Source organism: Balaenoptera ricei, chromosome 15 (assembly GCF_028023285.1).
Source record: "Balaenoptera ricei isolate mBalRic1 chromosome 15, mBalRic1.hap2, whole genome shotgun sequence".
In the NCBI taxonomy this organism is placed as follows: domain Eukaryota; kingdom Metazoa; phylum Chordata; class Mammalia; order Artiodactyla; family Balaenopteridae; genus Balaenoptera; species Balaenoptera ricei.
The window spans coordinates 65,324,943-65,346,041 of record NC_082653.1 but is presented as its reverse complement, the minus strand read 5'-3'; the positions used below and the strand labels follow the sequence as shown (position 1 = coordinate 65,346,041).

The following is a 21,099-nucleotide window of genomic DNA, read 5'->3' as shown; positions in this document are numbered from 1 at the left end:
TTCGTAATTTGAGAAAAAGAAATGAAGACTGTCATTTGAATGGGTAGAGCAACTTCTTCATTATTGAAACACTTTAAATTTTTGTTTTATTATTTAATCTAGAATTTCTTGTTCTTTCCTGAAAGAATTACATGAAACCTCCCCCTCCTGCAATATTTTATAGATGAATGTATTTATAGAGATTTAAAAATAATTTTTGCTACAATTTATGCTAGTTTGGGGAGATTTTCTTAAAAGACAGTTTTGCCAAAGGAATTTCCATAGTTTTAATATTTGTTTCTTATCGCTTGAGGTATTTAAAAGACCAAAAGAAAACTAATGTAAAAAGAATAGGTTTTTCAAGTTGTTTTTCTATTTTTTTAAAATGTGAAATAAACTGTATATTTTGTGTTTCAGGAAACTATTAATGACCTGGGCTTTGGAAGTGGCTGTTTTAATGAGGAAGTCTGAAACATATGCACCTTTATTCTCTCTTCCATCTTTCCATAAATTTTGCAAAGGCCTTTTAGCCAACAGTAAGAATCTGACATTATTTAATTTTGTTAATCAGTGCTTAAAAGAGATCTTTGTTAATGGCAGAAAGATAGTCACTTGAGTGCTTTTCATGACTGGAAATGTATCATCCCCATTTTAATGACAAATGCATAATCTGTTTTAATTTTGCCATTCTTAATATGTGAAAAACAAGTTGTTTTTAAGTGATTGTCACATTTTTAAGCTTATGTAATTGTTTATACATTCCATGTACTTTTAAAGTTTCCTTCAGAGAAAGATTGGGGTGAAGACTAGTCACCCTGAGTGGGTTTTGTTGAGAGTATCATTTTCCCAAATGTTACTGCCAGTGATGGTTCCAGGCAGGAGCAGCCCCTCATCCATAGTAGGCACTCATTGTTTATTGAAATGAATGGGTTCAGAAAATTATGACATAGTGGCATATAATTTCTTCTGGCAAGCTGAAAGTGTCTTTAAATTTTTAATAGCTCTTGTCGAAGATGTGAATATCTGTCTACAAGCATGCAGCAGTCTACATGCTTTGTCCTCTTCCTTACCAGACGATCTTTTACAGAGGTATGGATTAAAGATCCATTATTTTGACCCTGGCCCTTTTGATCCTTGGAAATATTCCACACTTGTATTATCTATTTCATTTTTTTGTAGGTGTGTTGATGTTTGCCGTGTTCAGCTAGTCCATAGTGGAACTCGTATTCGACAAGCATTTGGAAAGCTATTGAAGTCAATTCCTTTAGATGTTGTCTTGAGGTATGTTGGTGCAAAGACATCCCACAATGTTTAGTTCAGGAAAAGACAAATTGCCTATTAGTGAATTAATATCACATCTTGTATGGCACTTCTCAGTGACTGAAGAGATGATAATTGCTACAGAATAATACTTATAATGCCAAAATATGTTTCTCAGTAGTTATTATTCATAAAACTAAATTGTATTCTTTTATAGTTTTAAATTAGGTCAATTTTGGTGCTTTAAGAACCTTAAATTTCAAAGTTGTAACATTTCTGTATGTATTTTTTTTAAGTCTTAATTTTATCAGTTTTTACTTTCAAATTTAGTTAGCAGGGAAATGATTCATTTACAGTATGAACTAACTTTTTAACTAAAACATTTTGCGTAACAATGACTTTATTTTCTGTCTACAGCAATAACAACCACACAGAAATTCAAGAAATTTCTTTAGCATTAAGAAGTCACATGAGTAAGGCACCAAGTAACACATTCCACCCACAAGATTTCTCCGATGTTATTAGTTTTATTTTGTATGGGAACTCTCATAGAACAGGGTAAGATTATGTCTTTGACTCTTTCATCTGGGAAAAGTAATTTAAATATACATGAATATCTTAACCCTGTGCCCAGTTTTGAGGAGAAAATATGTCAGGGGTGGCAGAGTAGAAAGTAATATTCTTCTCAAATGGGTTGTCTTAAGTTTTCAGTAGTAGGAGGAATTGCTTTGAAGATGGCATCTGAAGAAATAAAAATGGGCTTTGCAACTGGCAGTGATGGTGAAATGTAGTTGACAATTAACTGATCTGACCTAGTCATCAGTGCTTTGGGGAGGGGCCTGGGGGCGTAGGCATTCTGGAGATTTTTAGTTGCAATTAATGTTTTATCCTGATAGCCAAATTGTCATGAGCCTTTGACCCTAATAATCTGTCCATACCATACCCCATCCTATTTCAACCGTAAAAGACCTCTTTAAAATGAGAGGTGGGGACATAATGCTTCCCAATTTTACATGTTTGCCTTTTTCAAGTAGGGAAGATTGTAGTCCCCTACTCCCATTTCCCTTGCAGTTTGTTTTTTGTTTTTGTCTTTTTTTGAAATGAAATTGTCATTGTCTGTTAAATATGAAACTACTTTTCCCAGGAAGGACAATTGGTTAGAAAGATTGTTCTGTAGCTGCCAGAGACTGGATAAACGTGACCAATCAACAATTCCCCGCAATCTACTAAAGACAGATGCTGTCCTTTGGCAGTGGGCTATTTGGGAAGCAGCACAGTTCACTGTCCTGTCTAAGTTGAGAACCCCACTGGGCAGAGCTCAGGATACCTTCCAGACAATTGAAGGTAATTGACTACATTGTTTCAAACTTTGTGATGTAAATACTTTCAAGCTTACATTAAGAAATAATGGATTTCTTATCTTGTTAAAGCAAAAATTTGAGAGTATACGATTTTTTCCTTTAGTACTTTTATCAGTTAATCTTTTAGATATGTTTGTTAGAATAAGCTTTTACTAAATAATCATGTTGTATGTGTTTTTGTTCACAAATTTAGGGGATTTGTGTGGAGAAGATGTTTTTTTCCTCTAAAAATGGAAAAGATCTTGTTGGGACTTTTGTTTTTAAATGATGGATATACAGAGGATAGTTGATAAATGTGTATTTGTGAAATTATCTCTAAGAACTTCTAGAATCTCTGAAGATTCCTTTTAAATTTGGAATGCTGTTTTTGGTTTCAGGTATCATTAGAAGTCTTGCAGCTCACACATTAAACCCCGATCAAGATGTTAGTCAGTGGACAACTGCAGACAATGATGAAGGCCACAGTAGCAACCAGCTTAGACTTGTGCTTCTTCTGCAGTATCTGGAAAACCTGGAGAAGTTAATGTATAATGCATATGAGGGATGTGCCAATGCATTAACATCACCTCCCAAGGTTGGTTTCAGTGGGCTGAATGTTGCTTGGTCAGTTTCGTGGTCAAACCTGGCAGTGTGTGCGTGCAGAGCTGAAATCAGTAGACTTGTGTATATGCTTTATATGTATTTGAGACATCTCTGCCTGTAATTTGAACCAGTCCTGAGCTCTTCTTTCTCGTCTAAAGGTCATTAGGACTTTTTTCTATACCAATCGCCAAACTTGTCAAGACTGGCTGACTCGGATCCGACTCTCCATCATGAGGGTTGGATTGTTGGCAGGACAGCCTGCTGTGACAGTGAGACATGGCTTCGACTTGCTTACAGAAATGAAGACAAATTCATCTCAGGTAAAGTGGTGTGTGTGTGGAGTTAATTAAATCTGTTAATTAGAAAAATTTGGGCCTAATTCCTTTGCTATGATCTAATCTATGGATAAAAGAAGTTAAAGGTTCTATTCATTTTTTTTTTAATGAACTTTTAAAAAAATAAATTTATTTATTCATTTATTTAATTTTTGGCTGCATTGGGTCTTCGCTGCTGCGTGCAGGTCCTCTCTAGTTGCTGAGAGCTGGGACCACTCTTCGCTGTGGTGGCCTCTCCTGTTGCGGAGCATGGGCTCTAGGCACGTGGGCTTCAGTAGTTGTGGCTCGTGGGCTCCAGAGCGCAGGCTCAGCAGCTGTGGCACATGGGCTTAGCTGCTCCGCAGCATGGGGGATCCTCCCGGACCAGGGCTCGAACCTGTGTCCCCTGCATTGGCAGGTGGATTCCCAACCACTGCGCCACCAGGGAAGCCCGATTCTATTCATTTTTAAAGCTTTTGATCCAGTGTTTTTATACAGGCAGTAACTTCCAGGGTCACCTATTCATATTTTTTACTTAGAATGAAAATATTCATTACTTATGCTTAAGGGTTAGAACTTTAAAGGTAATTCTAAGAAATTTGTGTATGGAAGAAAGAATTTTTATAATAATTTATAATGATTATATAATGTATAGGAAAGTGTAATAATTTTATAATAGATGTAAAAGTATAATACTAATAATGTTATAATGTAGGGAAATGTGCTGGCTTTCAAGTAGGGTCACTAAATAAGTGGAATCCAAAAATTGCACATGTTTACTAGTTAAGGTAATGTCAGTAGGCAATCAATATTCAAAGACATAAAATTAAGCATTCTTTAATTCATGGTTATTTAATTTTTGTTTTATATTTACTTCACGTGTTACTCCCAAAGACGCCACAGTTTAAATGTTTAAGTAAGTTTGTTTTGTAAAGACTAACACGCATGTGCTGTTAAGGTCCATCACCACCACCCTCCTTTGTATCTACATTATGTGTAACATTTTAGGTAATTCCAATAATGCAGTTTCATTGTTGTAAAAATAATTGTTAAATAAATTTGACTTCAGGCTTTAGAATGTGATTGGTAGTTATAAATTTAGTAGAGATTTGAATTTTGAAGGTATTGAGGTCTGTGATTGATTTTTCTGAATGCCACTCTCAGGGGAATGAATTGGAAGTAACTATCATGATGGTGGTAGAAGCACTGTGTGAACTTCATTGTCCTGAAGCTATACAGGGAATTGCTGCCTGGTCATCTTCGGTCGTTGGAAAAAATCTTCTCTGGATTAATTCAGTGGCCCAACAGGCTGAAGGGAGGTAAGTTGGAAGGAAGAAAATGGGTGATAGGGTTTCTCTATTTAAATTTTTTTGTATTACTGACTAACATTGTAATTAAATGTTGATTACACTTAATGTTGATTCTTAATTGATAACCTTTCATGTCAGAGTCTGATACAAATTGCCCTTTATGGCCAGAGTTCTTGCTCATTAGCTCTGTGCACTAAATGTTCAAACTCATTGCTCTAGGTAAACTCATTCAGTGCCTCTGTGTATGCTTATGTAAGTTTGACCAAATCTGGAAAATGTAGGGAAAATAAAAGAATGGCTCATAATTCCATCTCTTAGTGGTAACTGTTAGTTTTGGTGTACATATATGCCTTCTTTCTAGTTCTTTTTTCTCTTGTATGTAGTTTTTTATCCTCTTCACAGAAATAGCAGTGTTTCTGCTGGTCTCATGATTTTGCTTTTCCTACTCAGCAATATTTTAAAAAATATTTTGCCGTGTTAAATATTCTACGATGTGATTTTTAACAACACATTTTTTTCTTCTTTTTTTTGGGAATGCACCATAATTTAACGTTCCTTATTGTTGGACAGCAAGGTTATTTATGATGTTTTTACTAATCTTAATGCACCATGGCACTTAATTCTTTGCTCATGTTTGTGATTGTTTTCTTTGAATGCATTCCTACAAGTTGATTTACTAGAAGAAAGGCTATAGACCATAAGGCTTATGATACAGACTATTGCTAATTTACCCTACATAAAAGATGGTTCCAATTTGTATCTCTAACAATAGAGTAACACCTTCCCTGCACGTTTGTGAATAGAGGGCTGCTGAGAAACAAGAACCCTGCCACCATATTAGTGAAAATGTTTAATTTACATTTCTTTATTAATAATAGAACTTTCCCCATATGTTATTGACCATTTGTGATTTTTAAAAACATAGATTATGTCTTTGTGGCCTCTCGGTTTTTTCGTTATTGATCTGTGAGATTTTATCATACATCAAGATTATTGATGCTATCTAACTTCTTGATTGGTAATTTGTTTTTAATGTTCATGTTTTTAAAAAAATAAATTTATTTATTTATTTATTTTTATTTTTGGCTGTGTTGGGTCTTCGTTGCTGTGTGGGGGCTTTTTCTAGTTGCGGTGAGCGGGGGTTACTCTTCGCTGCAGTGCGCGGGCTTCTCATTGCAGTGGCTTCTCTTGTTGCGGGGCACGGGCTCTAGGTGTGCGGGCTTCAGTAGTTGTGGCACGCAGGCTCAGTAGTTGTGGCTCACGGGCTCTAGAGCACGGGCTTAGTTGCTCCGCGGCATGTGGGATCTTCCCCGACCAGGGCTCCAACCTGTGTCTCTTGCATTGGCAGGCAGATTCTTAACCACTGTGCCACCAGGGAAGTCCCTTTTTTTTTTGGATGCCCAGAAGTTTCAAATTATGATGTCATTAGATCTGTTAACTTTATGTATTTTTTTTCTTGTGTTTATTTTTCTATTTAGTCTTTGCACACATTGAGATTAAATACTGATATATTCTGTTAGTTATTTTATACTGTCTCTTAAACATTTAACGATTTTTGAACTTATTTTCATTTTTTGTGAGGAAGAGATCTAATTTTGTGCCTGCTCAGCCCCACACAGAATAATCAACTCATTGTCTCAGCTCAATTGATTAACTCATTCTTTCCAGTTTTTTTAGAAATGAAATATGTGGATAATTAAAAAATAAGACTGTTTGAACTTGTGTTGAAGGTTTGAAAAGGCCTCTGTGGAGTACCAGGAGCACCTGTGTGCCATGACTGGTGTTGATTGCTGCATCTCCAGCTTCGACAAATCTGTTCTCACATTGGCTAATGCTGGGCGTAACAGTGCCAGCCCCAAACATTCTTTGAATGGTGAGCATTCAGGGTTTAAATAAAAAGTTGTAGTCAAATAGTTTGTGCTCATGATCTTACTGTATATTTTTAGATTTCTCTGCTCTTTGAAATATTTATAACCGCTTTGGGTCTCTCTCTCTCTATTTTATGAAATACTTTCACTCAGGTGAATCCAGAAAAACTGTGCTGTCCAAACCAACTGACTCTTCTCCTGAGGTTATAAATTATTTGGGAAATAAAGCGTGTGAGTGCTACATTTCAATTGCTGATTGGGCTGCTGTACAGGAATGGCAGAATGCTATCCATGACTTGAAAAAGAGTACCAGCAGTACTTCTCTCAACCTAAAAGCTGATTTCAACTACATAAAGTAAGGATTTCTTACCCCATTAAACAAATTTTCAGTAACTTTAAAGTCTTCTTTTATGGCAGAAAAATATTAAAATTGTCCGTATTTACTATGGCAAGATGGTTATAGTTCTAATAATACTGCCATTCTAAAAATGACTACAATGAAAAACCAACATTAGAGGTGAGGAGGGTATTCATGCAATGGGAAGACAGATTTCTATGTTGAAACAGTCATTTGGTATTGATTCTCAGAGCCTGTTCTAAAATCATAATGAAGATAAAGAGAAATTTGTCACTGCTTTAGAAAGGATAATGTTTGATGACTTTGTTTCTAAATTAGGTGTGAATATCTCAAAAACATTTATTATAAAGAGGCCAGAGTTTATGACATTTGTAAATTAAACTCCATTTTTTGTTTTTTGTTTTTCCCTTATTCCTCTGTGCATTTATTAATCTCTTAATTCGAAATTTGAGTACAGGCTGTGTCCCAGACACTTGGCTGGGATGATAAGGGTCATTAGCTGTCCTCACCATCAAGGAGCTCAGCTTGTAGTGAGTAAATGAATTAGTGGGTAGTTTCTGCACTGAGCTCGTACTGAGTGCCAGCCACTGGGGTGTAGCACTGTGTACGACAGACACAAATTCTAACCCTTGAGGAGCTGACCTTCTAGTGAGGAGGAGGCACACAGACTAGGGGAATGCCATCAGGATGTCATTTGAGCACAGACTTGAAACAGACCTGATGCAAGGATGATAGGCTTGGAGTGTTCTGGAAATGCCTGGGAAGCCACTGTGGTTGGAGCAGAGTGAATAATAGGAGATAAGGGTAGAGAAGTAGGTGGGAACTCTGAAAAAGACTTTGACTCCCAATAAGGTGGAAAATCTTAGGTGGGATTTGAGTAAGAGAGGCATATCATGATTGGACTTACTGGCTCACTCTGCTGGGTTGTCAGGAGACTGGAGGTAAAGGGCCAGGGTGGACGCACGTAGACCATCTATCTGTGGGGCAAAGGTAGAGGGAGGAAAACAGATGCTATTAATTGAAGTAGGAACACAGAGAACAATGAAGTATGTTTAAGGTACGTGAAACATGCAGACAAGATTGTTTCAGTAAGCAGTTAAGAGTTGGATTTGGAACTAAGGTGAAAACCCTAAGCTTGAGAGAGATTTGGGGAATCATTAGTGTATAGGTGATAATTACAGGCCCTCTTTCTTTTTCACTCTTTATACTCCAGAGCCTTCATAAACCACCAAACCACAGATAATGCTCTGGAGAAGAGTGAGTGAAAAAGAAAGAGGGCCATGGTCAGAGTCCTTTTGAGCATCTTTGTTAAGGGATGGGAGAAGAAGCCGCTGAAGAAAACACAAGGACACTGAGGAAGGCAATGTTGGAGATGCAGAAGAACCAGACAGGAATAGTCATCCTTGTCGGGAACTTCATAGACTTTGAGCAAGAAGAGCTTTGTAGAGAGAGAAGGAGAAGCAGCCAGGTTGAATACTGTGGAGTGGTGGAGAAGCTTGAAAATGAAAAGTTTTAGTTAGGTTAATTGGGTAATGAAGTCAAGGAAAGAACGCTGTGGCTGGAACAGAGTACTGTGTGTTTATTGTAAATATTGGAGAGATTAAATGTTCTTTTAAGCCTAGGGGAAGGAGCCATAAGAAGACAGGTTGAAGAAGCAGGGTAAAGAACAGTGATTGAAGGATTAACTGGACTCCACCTTTCCTGTACCTCAAGGAAAGCAGTTAAAGTTGGATACATACAGTTTGGGGACTGCATGTGGATTGGGGGGTAAAGGTAGAGAAAATGAAAGTCTGTGTTTGTTTCTTTTCTGAGGTGTCAGTCATTAGCTGAAAGTGCAAGGGCACTGTAGAGCATAGTGGGGACACAGCAGACCTGCCGTTTCTGTGGTGGCAGGAATGATAAGTGTGTTGGTCACCACACCAAGACAGTTCATTAGTGCCAAGTGATTATGGCTCACCTGAGAAGCTGGTGGTTGCGTTGATCCCAGCTTGGGGTTTTTTAAGGTAGAAGCAGGTACAGTCAAGTGATGTACATTTCCAGTGCTGTATTCAGTGCTGGAAATGTAAGGGAGGTGACATAGTGAGAGGGACAGGAAAAGATGAGAGATTAATGGAAAAGAGGGAAATTGAGAAACTGTAAGTCATCTTGTTGGTCGGAGAACAGCTGTAATAGGAATGGGAACAGAGTGAAAGATCTGGAAGTAGCAGTGGGTTGCTAGGAGGGTAAGGCCCTCATCCTGGTGTTGAAGCTACAGACTATCGGAAGGAGTTCCAGAGGTGTACCATTTTCAGGTGAGGTGAGGAGAAGGGAAGGAAAAATCCTTTGAAAGAAGAGAAACGGGTTCCAGGAAACAGTGGAAAAGGGAGAGAAGGAGGGAGGCCAACAATGAAAGAAGGCAGGAGTAGGATATCAGATTGAGATAATAGGAGACCTACTGGGGCTTACGCTTTAGGTGAGCAATGAGGCCATGCAGGGAATTTAGTGGTAGCTTGGGGAGAACTAGGTGTTGAAGTTGCCCTGCAGAGCTCTACTGTTAGTGTTTTGGTCGGGCCTCCAAGGCTAACAGACTGCAAAAAGAGGAAGGAAACATGGAGGGTTGAGTATGCTAAACTGAATGTCTGTAGCTATGACTTTCCAGTTTGCCACTCTAATTAAGATGGTAGTCACATCTTCAAAGTAAAAATAAAATGGTGGCCTACGTGGAAGGAACTTTCATCAAAGGAATTCTGTATAACTGCTTTCTTTTTCTAGAATTTGTTCTATATTTTTGAATGGCTCCACAGGCTGGATAGAATGTAAAACAAGCTAACCAATATTTTAATTACAGATCACTAAGCAGTTTTGAATCTGGAGAGTTTGTTGAATGTACTGAGCAATTAGAATTGTTACCAGGAGAAAATATCAATCTATTTGCTGGAGGATCAAAAGAAAAAATAGGTATTTGAGATAATTTTAAAATTAAGTATTTTAATGAACAAGTTGTTTAAAATGTTTGGCTTAGTATATTTTAGTGGAAAATCTGGAAGTTTTTCTGTACATTTTTGGGGGCAGAGTGTGAAGCAAAAAATTACGGCTGTTCCCTTTACCTTTGATTTAGCAAATGAAAAATAGTTTAATTCAAATTAAGCAAACTAAGAAAGGCTACTGTAACACTTAGAGATTTATCTAGCCATTTTCTTTGAAAAAGTGCAAGTCGTGTTTAAATATTTTTCTTGCTTGACATCTTGATGTGGTTCATTAATTAAATTCTATGTCACACTGGAGCATTTTGTAAAATGTAATACTGAAGTTAATATTATGAATATTTTGTGTGTTAACATTGACTTGCTAAATTCAGTGTTTGCCCCTTTAAGTAGTAGATTGACTTACTGATTTTTGAGTCTTTGAACTCATTTTGAGAGGTCTGAGGTATTATTTTATGTGAAGTATTTTTATATAGCTATCAGAAATGCTTAATCATAGCGTCTGAACTTAATATGAAACTGCCTGAACTTAAATATGAACTTAAACATGAAAGGAGGTATTCATTGGTGATTGTTTTTTAATATTGTCAAGGTATCTTGTTACTCTTGTACATTAAAAGCGAATTAACTTAGTGGAACTTATTCAATTTCTGTAGATATGAAAAAACTGCTTCCTAACATGTTAAGTCCAGATCCAAGGGAACTTCAGAAGTCCATTGAAGTTCAGTTGTTGAGAAGTTCTGTTTGTTTGGCAACTGCTTTAAACCACATAGAACAAGATCAGAAGTGGCAGTCTATAACTGAGTAAGTGTAATCCTAAGAAGGTAAATATGCATTATGTGTACCATATGGTAAATGTGTGTAGATTGGTGGGAGTGAGACAGTTACCAGATCACTGCAGCGCTAGTCATGATAGCTTCATTTTAGTTGTAGAAGTCGTATGATATGTGAATGTCGCTTGCTAATATACAGAGGTTGAAACTAAGTAAAATTAAAAGTTTTATATCCCCAAAAGCTAATATTGATATCTTGACTTGCTTGTGTCATTTTACTTAAGAGCAGGCAGTTCCTTTTTCTTCCCCCACTTTGGATGCCAGTATAGTAGCATCTTATCACACTGCTTATTATCCCTTTAGTGGTTATAAGTTGGAAAATCTTATGTATTAATTAGCAGTAAATATTTTCTTTCAGAAACATGGTGAAGTACTTGAAGCAAACCTGCCGCATAGCTATTGGGCCACTGAGACTTTCTACTTTAACGGTTTCACAGTCTCTGCCAGTTCTAAGTACCTTACAGCTATATTGCTCTTCTGCTTTGGAGAACACAGTTTCTAGCAGACTTTCAACAGAGGTGTGTATATGTGTATTTTTAACCAGGATATCCTTCTGAACATTAATAGGCATTACTGTGGAACAAAGGCTGTTTTTCACATTTTTAAAATAGCATTTGTAGCATTTTTTGGACAAGCTAGTAAGTAAATCCAGAAATCTAAAATTCCATTTTCAGGCAAATTTTTATTGGAGAAGTATGTGAGGAAGATGGAGCCTAAGACATATAATCTCAAGGATGGCTGGTTGCTTAGGTTTTTTTCTCCCTCCCTCCCTCCCTCCCTCTCTCCCTCCCTCCTTCCCTCCCTCCCTCTCTCCCTCCCTCCCTTATTTTTGGAAGAGGAGTTGGTTATGTAAATGTATACCAGATTATATAAATTTCAGATTTGACTGAAAAGAAGCGACTGTGCCTCCTCCTTCCAAATAGGGTAAAGTTTAACCAAAGATGGGCCCTTCCCAAGGGAAATAATCTTTGAGAATCTGTTTATGAAGCAGTAGTTTTATGTTTTTCTGTAACTTAGCTTCTGCTTTATAGTAAATGAGCTGTTTATTTTTTTATAAAAATGTGGCTGCTTTATTGGTAAGTACAATGATAAATTGGACTTAATATTCTGAAAAAAGTTTTTTCTTTTGGCAAAACAAAGGTTTTTCTCTTTAGCGTGTTGTTTTCTCTTGTGATTAGAAGATACAGTGAAGAAAGGGGAGCGTTTAATAGATAAATCTGTAGTAGATCTGAAGTAGCTGACCTGTGGGGTCATATAAGGAGCCTGTTTACATTAAGTAGTTTTGGTTTTTCTCTGGCAGGACTGTCTTATCCCACTCTTCAGTGAAGCTTTGCGTTCATGTAAACAGCATGATGTCAGGCCGTGGATGCAGGCATTAAGATATACCATGTATCAGAGTCATTTGTTGGAGAAAATAAAAGGTAATTAGCTTTTTTTAAAAAATGGCTTTGTTGAGATATAATTACGCATTTTGAGTGTGTAGTTCATGATTTTTGACATTTCTTCACCTGTGTAGCCACCAATACAGTCAAGATGTAGCATACTTATCTCACCCCCAAAGGTTTCCTTATGCTTCTTGCCAGTCATTTCTCCCATCTGTCCTGTCTTGGGCAGCTGCTGATTTGCTTCCAATCACTATAGATTAGACTCATCTTTACTAAAGTTTTTTTTATAAATGGTACAGTATGCTCTGTGTCTGGCTTCTCTTGCTCAGCATTTTATTTTTTAAGGTTCCCTGTGTTCCATGTGTCAGTAGTGCCATCCTTCCTATAGTTGAGTAGCATCCATTGTGTGAATATACATCGTATGAATATACATTGTATGACTATACCACAATTTGTTTATCTGTTGATCCTTTGATGGATATTTGAGTTGTTTTCAAATTTGGGCTGTTATGTCTAAAGCTGCTGTGAAATTCATGTACAGGTCTTTGGGTGGATATATATTTGCCTTTCTCTTAAGTAAATGCCTAGGATTGGAATTGTTGGGTCATATGGTTTAACTTTTGAAATAGTTCGACAGTTTCTTATAAAGTGATTGTACATTTTACACTCCTTCTGACATCTACATACTTGCTATAGTGGGTCTTTAATTTTAGTCACTGGAGTGAATGTATAGTAGTATCTCATTGTGGTTTTATTTGTATTTTCCTGATGATTAATGATATTGAGCATCTTTTCATTTGAATAGTGGCCATTGTATATCTTATTTTATAAGTGTTCAACTCTTACCCATTTTTAATGAAGTCATAAGACTTAAATATTCTGGATTCAAATTCTTTGTCAGATACAATGTACCGTGAATGTTTTAAATGCTTCAATTGAATAGTTAGAGAATTAGTATTTGTATCAATATTCGTAGGTCTCATTTTTAAGAAAGAAATGTCATGTTAAAGGGATGTTAGCAATTTCCTTTTCGCTCTAATACAGAAAAGTTGCCAGAATTCTGTAGAATTAGTCAATAATGTGGTCGCTAGGGTTACCGAGTAAATTTGAGTATTAAATTTTAAGTAAGCCAATGCTGGGATATGGACTTGTAGTGCAGGGTGATTACTGGCAACTGTGACTCACTTGGACCCTCAGTGCCAGATAGACCTGGGTTTGGATCCTTAGCCCAACACTTGCAAACTGAGGGACCTTAGGGCAAGTCATTAAACTCCTGAGTCGCTTTGCTTTTCAGTTATGGGGGTTGCCCCACTCATGAGATTCTTGTAAGGATTATAGGAAATGAGACAAGGTATATAAAAGCCCTAGCACAGAGCATGGCATATAATAGGAATACAAATATCATCTCCTTTCCCATCCTTCCCATATTGAATAAGTTCTAAAACTGAGAAGAAAAAGTCAGTAACCCAGTAGTTACATTTGGAGACAGAACTTCACTCCTCCTTACTTTTCTTTCTTTATTCAGCAAGTGTTTATCAAAATATGTGCTTTGTGCCAGGTACTGTGCTATAAGTTGGGATGTAATGGTGAACAAGACAAGCCTTTTTTCTGCATTCCTAGGACCAGAGGGATTCTGGAGTCTAGCAGGGAAAATTGTCATCAAGCAAGGAGCAGCAATATGGTGTGCTAAATGGAAGTGCACATGCATGGTGCTTAAAATAGCACAAGGGCACCGATTTAATCCTAGGAATCAGAAAAGGACTTGGGGAGGAAGTAACATTTAAGCTGAGACCAAGGGTGGGTAGAGATGAGAAAGAAGGCAGACTAATTTAGTTAGAGAAAATATCACGTGCGAAGTCCAGCAACAGTAGTAAAAGATTTTTAGATGACTCAATTCTCAATTCTCGCCTAAGGGAGAATGGGAAGAGATGAAGCTGGATGAGATTGAGATTAGAATGCAGTGTAAGCATCAGTGCCTCGTAAGCCAAATTTCGGAGTTGGGGCTTTATCGGAAGGACAGTGGGAAGGCATGAAAGGGAAGTTAAGTGTTCAGATTTACCTTTGTGTAAGATCAGTTCAGTTGCAGATGGGAGAATGAATTAGAAGAGGCTAAGGCTGGGGGCAGAGGGACCAGTTAGGCTGAAGTCCCTGCTAAAGATAACCAAGGTAGTAGCAGTAGGGACAGAAAAAAGCAGATGTGATATGAGGATTGAAAGTAAAGGCTAAGATGACTGCCAGGCACCTGCTCAGGTAGCCAAGTTGATCGTGTGCCTTTACCTGAGAAAGAGAAAACAGAGACGGAAGTAGGTTTGGAGGGTGGTGGAAAACTGATTCCATGTAACACAGGTTAAAGTGCCTTTGAAATACCTGAGTATAGGTGACTGGTAGGCAGGTGGGACTCAGATGTCAGGTCTGGGCTAGAGATAAAGATTCAAGAGTCATCAGCATTTGTATGGTAATGGAAGCCACAGGAGCAGATGATACTGTCCAGGGAGAGTATGCAGAGTGAGAAGAGTAGAGAGCCTAGGACTGACCCCAAGGAACACCAATTATAATGGATGGGTAGTGGACGAGAAGGAGACTGAGAAAGGTTCTTCAGAAAGGTAGGAGTAAACCAGGAGAGAATGGCATGGTAGAAGGGCAGAGGGTACTTACTCAAGAAGGGGGGATGGTCTGGCCTTACCCTCATTCCCCACCCTTTGGCTTAGGCTCTTTACTAAAACAATTCAGAAGCTAAAAAGTTAAATTTCTTATACTGAACGATTTTTACTTTTGTCTACTCCATTGTATACATTTATTTTAACAAACATTTATTGTTTATTGTATGCCAAGCACTATGCTAGCTGTTAGGGATTAAAAGATGATGAAAAACGAATTATCTTTATTTAGGGAGGTAGTGGGGAAGGGAATAGTTGGGGAAGAAATTTTTTGGCCATGTTTCTGTGCAATCTGGGATTAGACCAGGCAAGGACTAATAAAACATTTTCTTCTCTCCAGAACAAACAATTCCAATTAGAAGCCATCTCATGGAATTAGGTCTAACAGCAGCAAAATTTGCTAGAAAACGGGGGAATGTGTCACTTGCAACAAGACTGCTGGCACAGTGTAGTGAGGTTCAGCTGGGAAAGACCACCACTGCCCAGGATTTGGTCCAGCATTTTAAAAAACTATCAATTCAAGGTCAAATGGATGAAAAATGGGGGCCTGAACTTGACATTGAAAAAACCAAATTGCTATATACAGCAGGTTAGTAAAATGAATTATGATTAATACACGACTATAATAAAAATCATGTGTGTGAATGTTACTGTGTATGGTGTAAGGCAATAATAGAAAAGTTGATTTTTTTCAACTGTTGCAGAAAATTTGGGTCCTGAAGAGTAAGTTATGTGTAATTGACTTACCTCTGTAATTTGGTGCTTTTAAAAGAGGTAATTTTGTTATTTATTAAAGTAGGAAATGTTTGCAGAGATCATTGATTATCACTGAATTTACAATATTACTTTATCCTGAAAGAATGTCATTTGTTTGCTTCTAAGGGCTGGTGTTTTGATTTTTTATAGGCCAGTCAACACATGCAATGGAGATGTTGAGTTCCTGTGCCATATCTTTCTGCAAGTCTGCCAAGGCTGAACATGCTGTTGCCAAGTCAATTCTGACATTGGCTAAATGGATCCAGGCAGAATGGAAGGAAATTTCAGGGCAGCTGAAACAGGTTTACAGAGCTCAGCAGCAGCAGAACTTGACAGGTCTTTCTACTTTATCTAAAAACATACTCACTCTAATTGAACTACCATCTGTTAATACAATGGAAGAAGAGTATCCTCGGATTGAGAGCGAATCTACAGGTAGGATTTGTTTGGTTAGCTTTAAAATACTAATTTTAGAAGTTATTTCCCCCTATTTTAAAGTTTACAGTGTTAGGCTGGCTATAATTGGCCACAAAAACTGTCTCTGTGGAAATTTAGTATATTATATTGCCCAGAAGTGACTAAAGCACATTTCTTTAGCATCTGATGCCACTGTGGAAGTCACTGAACTCCGCCTCCCAGTCCTTACTTCCCACCTCCCCAGTTCATGGTGCTTTTATGGACCTTGATGTTTTTCCCGGCAGTAAGGTCCTGCCCATGATATCTAAAATTCTACCTCATGCTAGGAGGAACAACAAAGATACAGAATAGTGGCCTCTGGTCCCGTTGACTGGTGGGGCACAGAAACTACAGAAAGGTTCACGTTTCACATCCTGACACTAGTGCTAGTAACAGAAGGGTGCTCGACAAATAGGGTGGTTAATTCATGCAGTGTTTGAGTGCCTGTTATGGTAGGCACCATTGTCCAGGTTTTACAGATTGGGAGATAACTAACCTTTTTGCTGAAACATGAGAATTTTGTTCATGTCGTTCATTTTGTTGTTGTGAAGCCTAGAATTGTAGTTACTTACATTGGTCTTACTAAGTAATTCTAATCTATGTACTATAGGGGTCTTTATTCACAAGGGGTATGTCTTGTGATCATTATAAATCTTCATATTGGCAAGTGGCACTATAGCAGGAGATTTCTTCACTTCTAAACTGGAAATAAAGATATTTACCTCATGAATCTTTGATTGAATGAAATTGTATACTCATCACCTATCTATTATTTTTGCCAGAATGTTTAAGCTGAATCTAATTTTGAGGAAATGGCCAGTCAAATCCAAAATACAAGACATTCTAGAACACATCTGACACCTGAACTGTTCGTAAAGTTCAGTATCATGAAAGACATTGATGTGTTTTACAGGGTGATAATTTAAGCTTACTTGGGAAGCTGAGTGATTCATTTCAACATATTAGCCTTTTAGAAAAGCATAATACAAATGTGTGCTTTATCAAATTATGTGCTATATAATGTTATAGAACTTATTATTTGCAGATAGTAAAATCCTAAAATGTTAATGGGAATGCCATTAGAAATTTATGAATGTGACATTGTTATTTTTTTCTCCGCTATGGCAGTACATATTGGAGTTGGAGAACCTGACTTCATTTTGGGACAGTTGTATCACCTATCTTCAGTACAGGCGCCTGAAGTAGCCAAATCTTGGGCAGCGTTGGCTAGTTGGGCTTACAGGTGGGGCAGAAAGGTGGTTGACAATGCTAGGTATGTACGTTGAAATGTGTAATTTATTTAATGCATTGCAAAATAGAGATTTTTTTTTTTATAAATTTATTTATTTTATTTATTTATTTTTGGCTGCATTGGGTCTTCGTTGCTACGCGTGGGCTTTCTCTAGTTGCGGTGAGCGGGCTTCTCATTGCAGTGGCTTCTCTTGTTGTGGAGCACGGGCTCTAGGCGTGGGCTTCAGTAATTGTGGCACATGGGCTTAGTAGTTGTGGCTTGTGGGCTCTAGAGTGCAGGCTCAGTAGTTGTGGCACACGGGCTTAGTTGCTCCGCGGCATGTGAGATCTTCCTGGACCAGGGATCGAACCCATGTCCGCTGCATTGGCAGGCGGATTCTTAACCACTGCGCCACCAGGGAAGCCCACAAACTAGAGATTTAAAATCTCTGCTGACACGGCGAAGTTTCGGTAGCTGAAATACTGATGATTTGTTTTATTTTTATAGTCAGGGAGAAGGTGTTCGTCTGCTGCCTAGAGAAAAATCTGAAGTTCAGAATCTGCTCCCAGACACTATAACCGAAGAAGAAAAAGAGAGAATATATGGTATTCTTGGTCAAGCTGTTTGTCGGCCAGCGGGGATTCAGGCAAGGAAAACATGATACAGTGTTTGGGGGAAATAGTGTCAAGTTCACTGTTCTAAATCACATATACTTGATTAAATGTTTTGTTTCAAATGAAACTTTGATAAGATGAAGGTGAGTTAAAGTATTTTTCTAATAAGAAGAATGTGATTTCTTGAGAAATCAAGTCATTTCCTTAGGGTCCTGTTAAAAAAGGTGAAGTTTGTTTTATGTAGATTTCTCTTTTAATTGCTCTTCTGATCAGAAATTCTTAATACTGGCTTGGAATCTTTTAAAATATGCCAGTGTCTAAGCCCTTCTCCACATATTCTGGATGGAACGTTTGTGTATGTGTTGGGGATGGGAGGGTTTATTGAAGTTTTACTAGGTGATTCTAAATTATACAGCCATAGCTGAAAACCAGCAGACTAGATGGTCTGTAGGATTTACTCCCTCCCTTCTCAAAGTTCTATGAATTCTAGAATGTTATAACTATTAAGTATTTAGTTGTAGACTTTAGAAGTTTGCATTTTATTTGCTGAGATAAAACTGTGTTGACTTAATTCTTGCTCTAGACTTCAGCATATATCAGTGTCTGTCAAAGCTGGTGTTAAGTACATGTGCAGTACTGTAGAGAGAGTAAGGTAATTCTCTGCAGGCAGAGTATTATGTTGTAACTCTGAAGCATTTAAATTCCCCAAATCAAAATCTTTGATCTTTGCTAAATGCTTATATCCTTCATCATTAGCTACATTAGTGAATATATCATAAAGAGAAGCATAGTAACATTGATTTAATATGTATAACACTATGTGGAGTATTTTGGTCATAAATGAGAAAATGCTTGCATATATTAAGAAAATCACGTACCTTTTTCCCTTTTTTAATTTGTGCCCAGAAATAGCAAATTTTTTTGCCCTATTTTTCTTCAGGATGAAGATATAACACTTCAGATAACAGAAAGTGAAGATAATGAGGAAGATGACATGGTTGATGTTATCTGGCGTCAGTTAATATCAAGCTGCCCATGGCTTTCAGAACTCGATGAAAGTGCAACAGAAGGAGTTATTAAAGTGTGGAGGAAAGTTGTAGATAGAATCTTCAGCCTGTACAAACTATCTTGCAGTGCATATTTTACTTTCCTTAAACTCAATGCTGGTCAGGTAGGTAGCACAGTGTTCTGTTAGGAAAGTTTATTTGAAATTTCTTTTCTAGTAGATGAAAACAGTATTCTGAATTGTCTTATTTTTCCCTTTTGTTTTTCATCCTTAGATTCCTTTAGATGAAGATGACCCTCGGCTACATTTAAGTCACAGAGCAGAGCAGAGCACGGACGACGTGATTGTGATGGCCACGTTGCGATTGCTCAGATTGCTTGTGAAGCATGCTGGAGAGCTTAGGCAGTATCTGGAACATGGCTTGGAAACAACACCGACTGCGCCATGGAGAGGTGATAGTCTAAATAAAATGTTTCAGGAAAAATTATTTCTGGGTAGAATATAATAAGACTGTTGAAAAATAATAGTTCCTTGGACTTCCCTGGAGGTCCAGTGGTTAAGACTCTGTGCTTCCACTGCAGAGGGGCACGGGTTCAATCGCTGGTCGGGGAACTAAGATCACACATGCCAAGTGGTGTGGCCAAAAAAAAAAAGTTCCTCTATGTTTACTATTTGAATGTGTTATCAAATAGCTATATTAGTTCATAGGACACTCTGGACTGCTTGTTATACCACTTCCCTCCCACCTTTCAGAGAAATGGAAGGCTGAGAGGCGGAAGCTTTTTATATACAAAAGGAATTTTGGAGAGAGTGGTAAGAATAAGTTTCAAAAACTTTCATATACCCTTTGAAAATATTGTCTGTTTCTGCCTTCTTTTACAGGCACTCACGAAAATGTATTTCTCTATAACATTTTTGAATTGCTTAGGATTTTGATTATAGCTCTGTACCCCAACTAAACTTGCAAATCAAGAACTATTGTGTATGGTTCTTTGCTATCACAGGGAGAAATTGGAGGTTCTTAGAACTAATGCTGACATATATCAAGTTTTATCCTTTTGCCTCCACCATGTTGACTGTTTTTAATAACTTTAAAGTATTTTTCTTTCTTATCCTGAAGGAATTATTCCACAACTTTTCTCACGCTTAAACCACCCTGAAGTGTATGTGCGCCAAAGTATTTGTAACCTTCTCTGCCGTGTGGCTCAAGATTCCCCACATCTCATATTGTATCCTGCAATAGTGGGCACCATATCGCTTAGTAGTGAATCACAGGCTTCAGGTAAGGAATTTTAAATACTGCTACTTTAAGTATAAATGAGTTTGCAAACAACGTTTGTTAGGTAAAATTTTTTGAGCTTTATGTTCCAGAGTTGATAGAGTTTGTAATTTTTCCATAATAATAATAGTAAAAATAATAACACCATTTATTGAGTAACTACCGTGTCTGGCAGTAGGATGTGTGCTTTACACGATATCTTCAGTCTCACAGTAACCCACCAAGGCTTGGAGAAATCTCAGGTTCACCGAGCTGAATTAACTGGCAGACAAGGATTGAAAATAAGTTCTGGACTCTGGCTGGGGGAACACTTTATTTGTTGAGACTCATTTATTATATTTTCCCCCATTTATCTTTTATTAGCTTATAATATTAATAAATTTAGAAGCTGAACTTGTAAAAAGGCAGAATATCCATGATCTTTGGTCAACTTAGTGCACAGAAGGCAAAATTAGTTAAATGAGTGCTCTGGGATCAAATACATTATTGATGTTTTCCCTAACTCAACATATGCACATGGGAGAAGTATCCAAATTATACCTTATTCTCCCATTTCACTTTAGGAAATAAATTTTCCTCTGCAATTCCAACTTTACTTGGCAATATTCAAGGAGAAGAATTGCTGGTTTCTGAATGTGAGGGAGGAAGTCCTCCTGCTTCTCAAGATAGCAATAAGGATGAGCCTAAAAGTGGATTGAATGAAGACCAAGCCATGATGCAGGATTGCTACAGCAAAATTGTAGATAAACTGTCCTCTGCAAACCCAACTATGGTGTTACAGGTACAAAAAAACCAACTCATATGTTTTAAAATAAATTTTTATTGTAACCACCCCCCCTACCCAAAAAAACCCAAAAAAACTCACCTAAAAACTAAACCCATAAAAC

The 21,099-nt window shown here is 37.5% G+C and overlaps 1 protein-coding gene across 2 annotated transcripts in view; it reads left to right on the top strand.

Moving 5' to 3' along the window:
* Positions 1-21,099, top strand: part of SMG1 (SMG1 nonsense mediated mRNA decay associated PI3K related kinase) — a 95,311-nt gene that overhangs the window by 43,488 nt on the left and 30,724 nt on the right. For both annotated transcript variants that reach the window (XM_059898193.1, XM_059898194.1), the window contains 22 exons: positions 397-515; positions 981-1,068; positions 1,159-1,260; positions 1,657-1,797; positions 2,384-2,583; positions 2,978-3,174; positions 3,341-3,502; positions 4,661-4,815; positions 6,537-6,679; positions 6,828-7,029; positions 9,860-9,969; positions 10,652-10,799; positions 11,187-11,346; positions 12,129-12,249; positions 15,211-15,459; positions 15,777-16,061; positions 17,211-17,355; positions 17,821-17,959; positions 18,868-19,098; positions 19,208-19,385; positions 20,054-20,215; positions 20,776-20,993. In XM_059898193.1, coding sequence (XP_059754176.1) covers positions 397-515; positions 981-1,068; positions 1,159-1,260; positions 1,657-1,797; positions 2,384-2,583; positions 2,978-3,174; positions 3,341-3,502; positions 4,661-4,815; positions 6,537-6,679; positions 6,828-7,029; positions 9,860-9,969; positions 10,652-10,799; positions 11,187-11,346; positions 12,129-12,249; positions 15,211-15,459; positions 15,777-16,061; positions 17,211-17,355; positions 17,821-17,959; positions 18,868-19,098; positions 19,208-19,385; positions 20,054-20,215; positions 20,776-20,993 — 3,655 coding nt within the window. The remainder of the gene's footprint in view (positions 1-396; positions 516-980; positions 1,069-1,158; positions 1,261-1,656; positions 1,798-2,383; positions 2,584-2,977; positions 3,175-3,340; positions 3,503-4,660; positions 4,816-6,536; positions 6,680-6,827; positions 7,030-9,859; positions 9,970-10,651; positions 10,800-11,186; positions 11,347-12,128; positions 12,250-15,210; positions 15,460-15,776; positions 16,062-17,210; positions 17,356-17,820; positions 17,960-18,867; positions 19,099-19,207; positions 19,386-20,053; positions 20,216-20,775; positions 20,994-21,099) is intronic.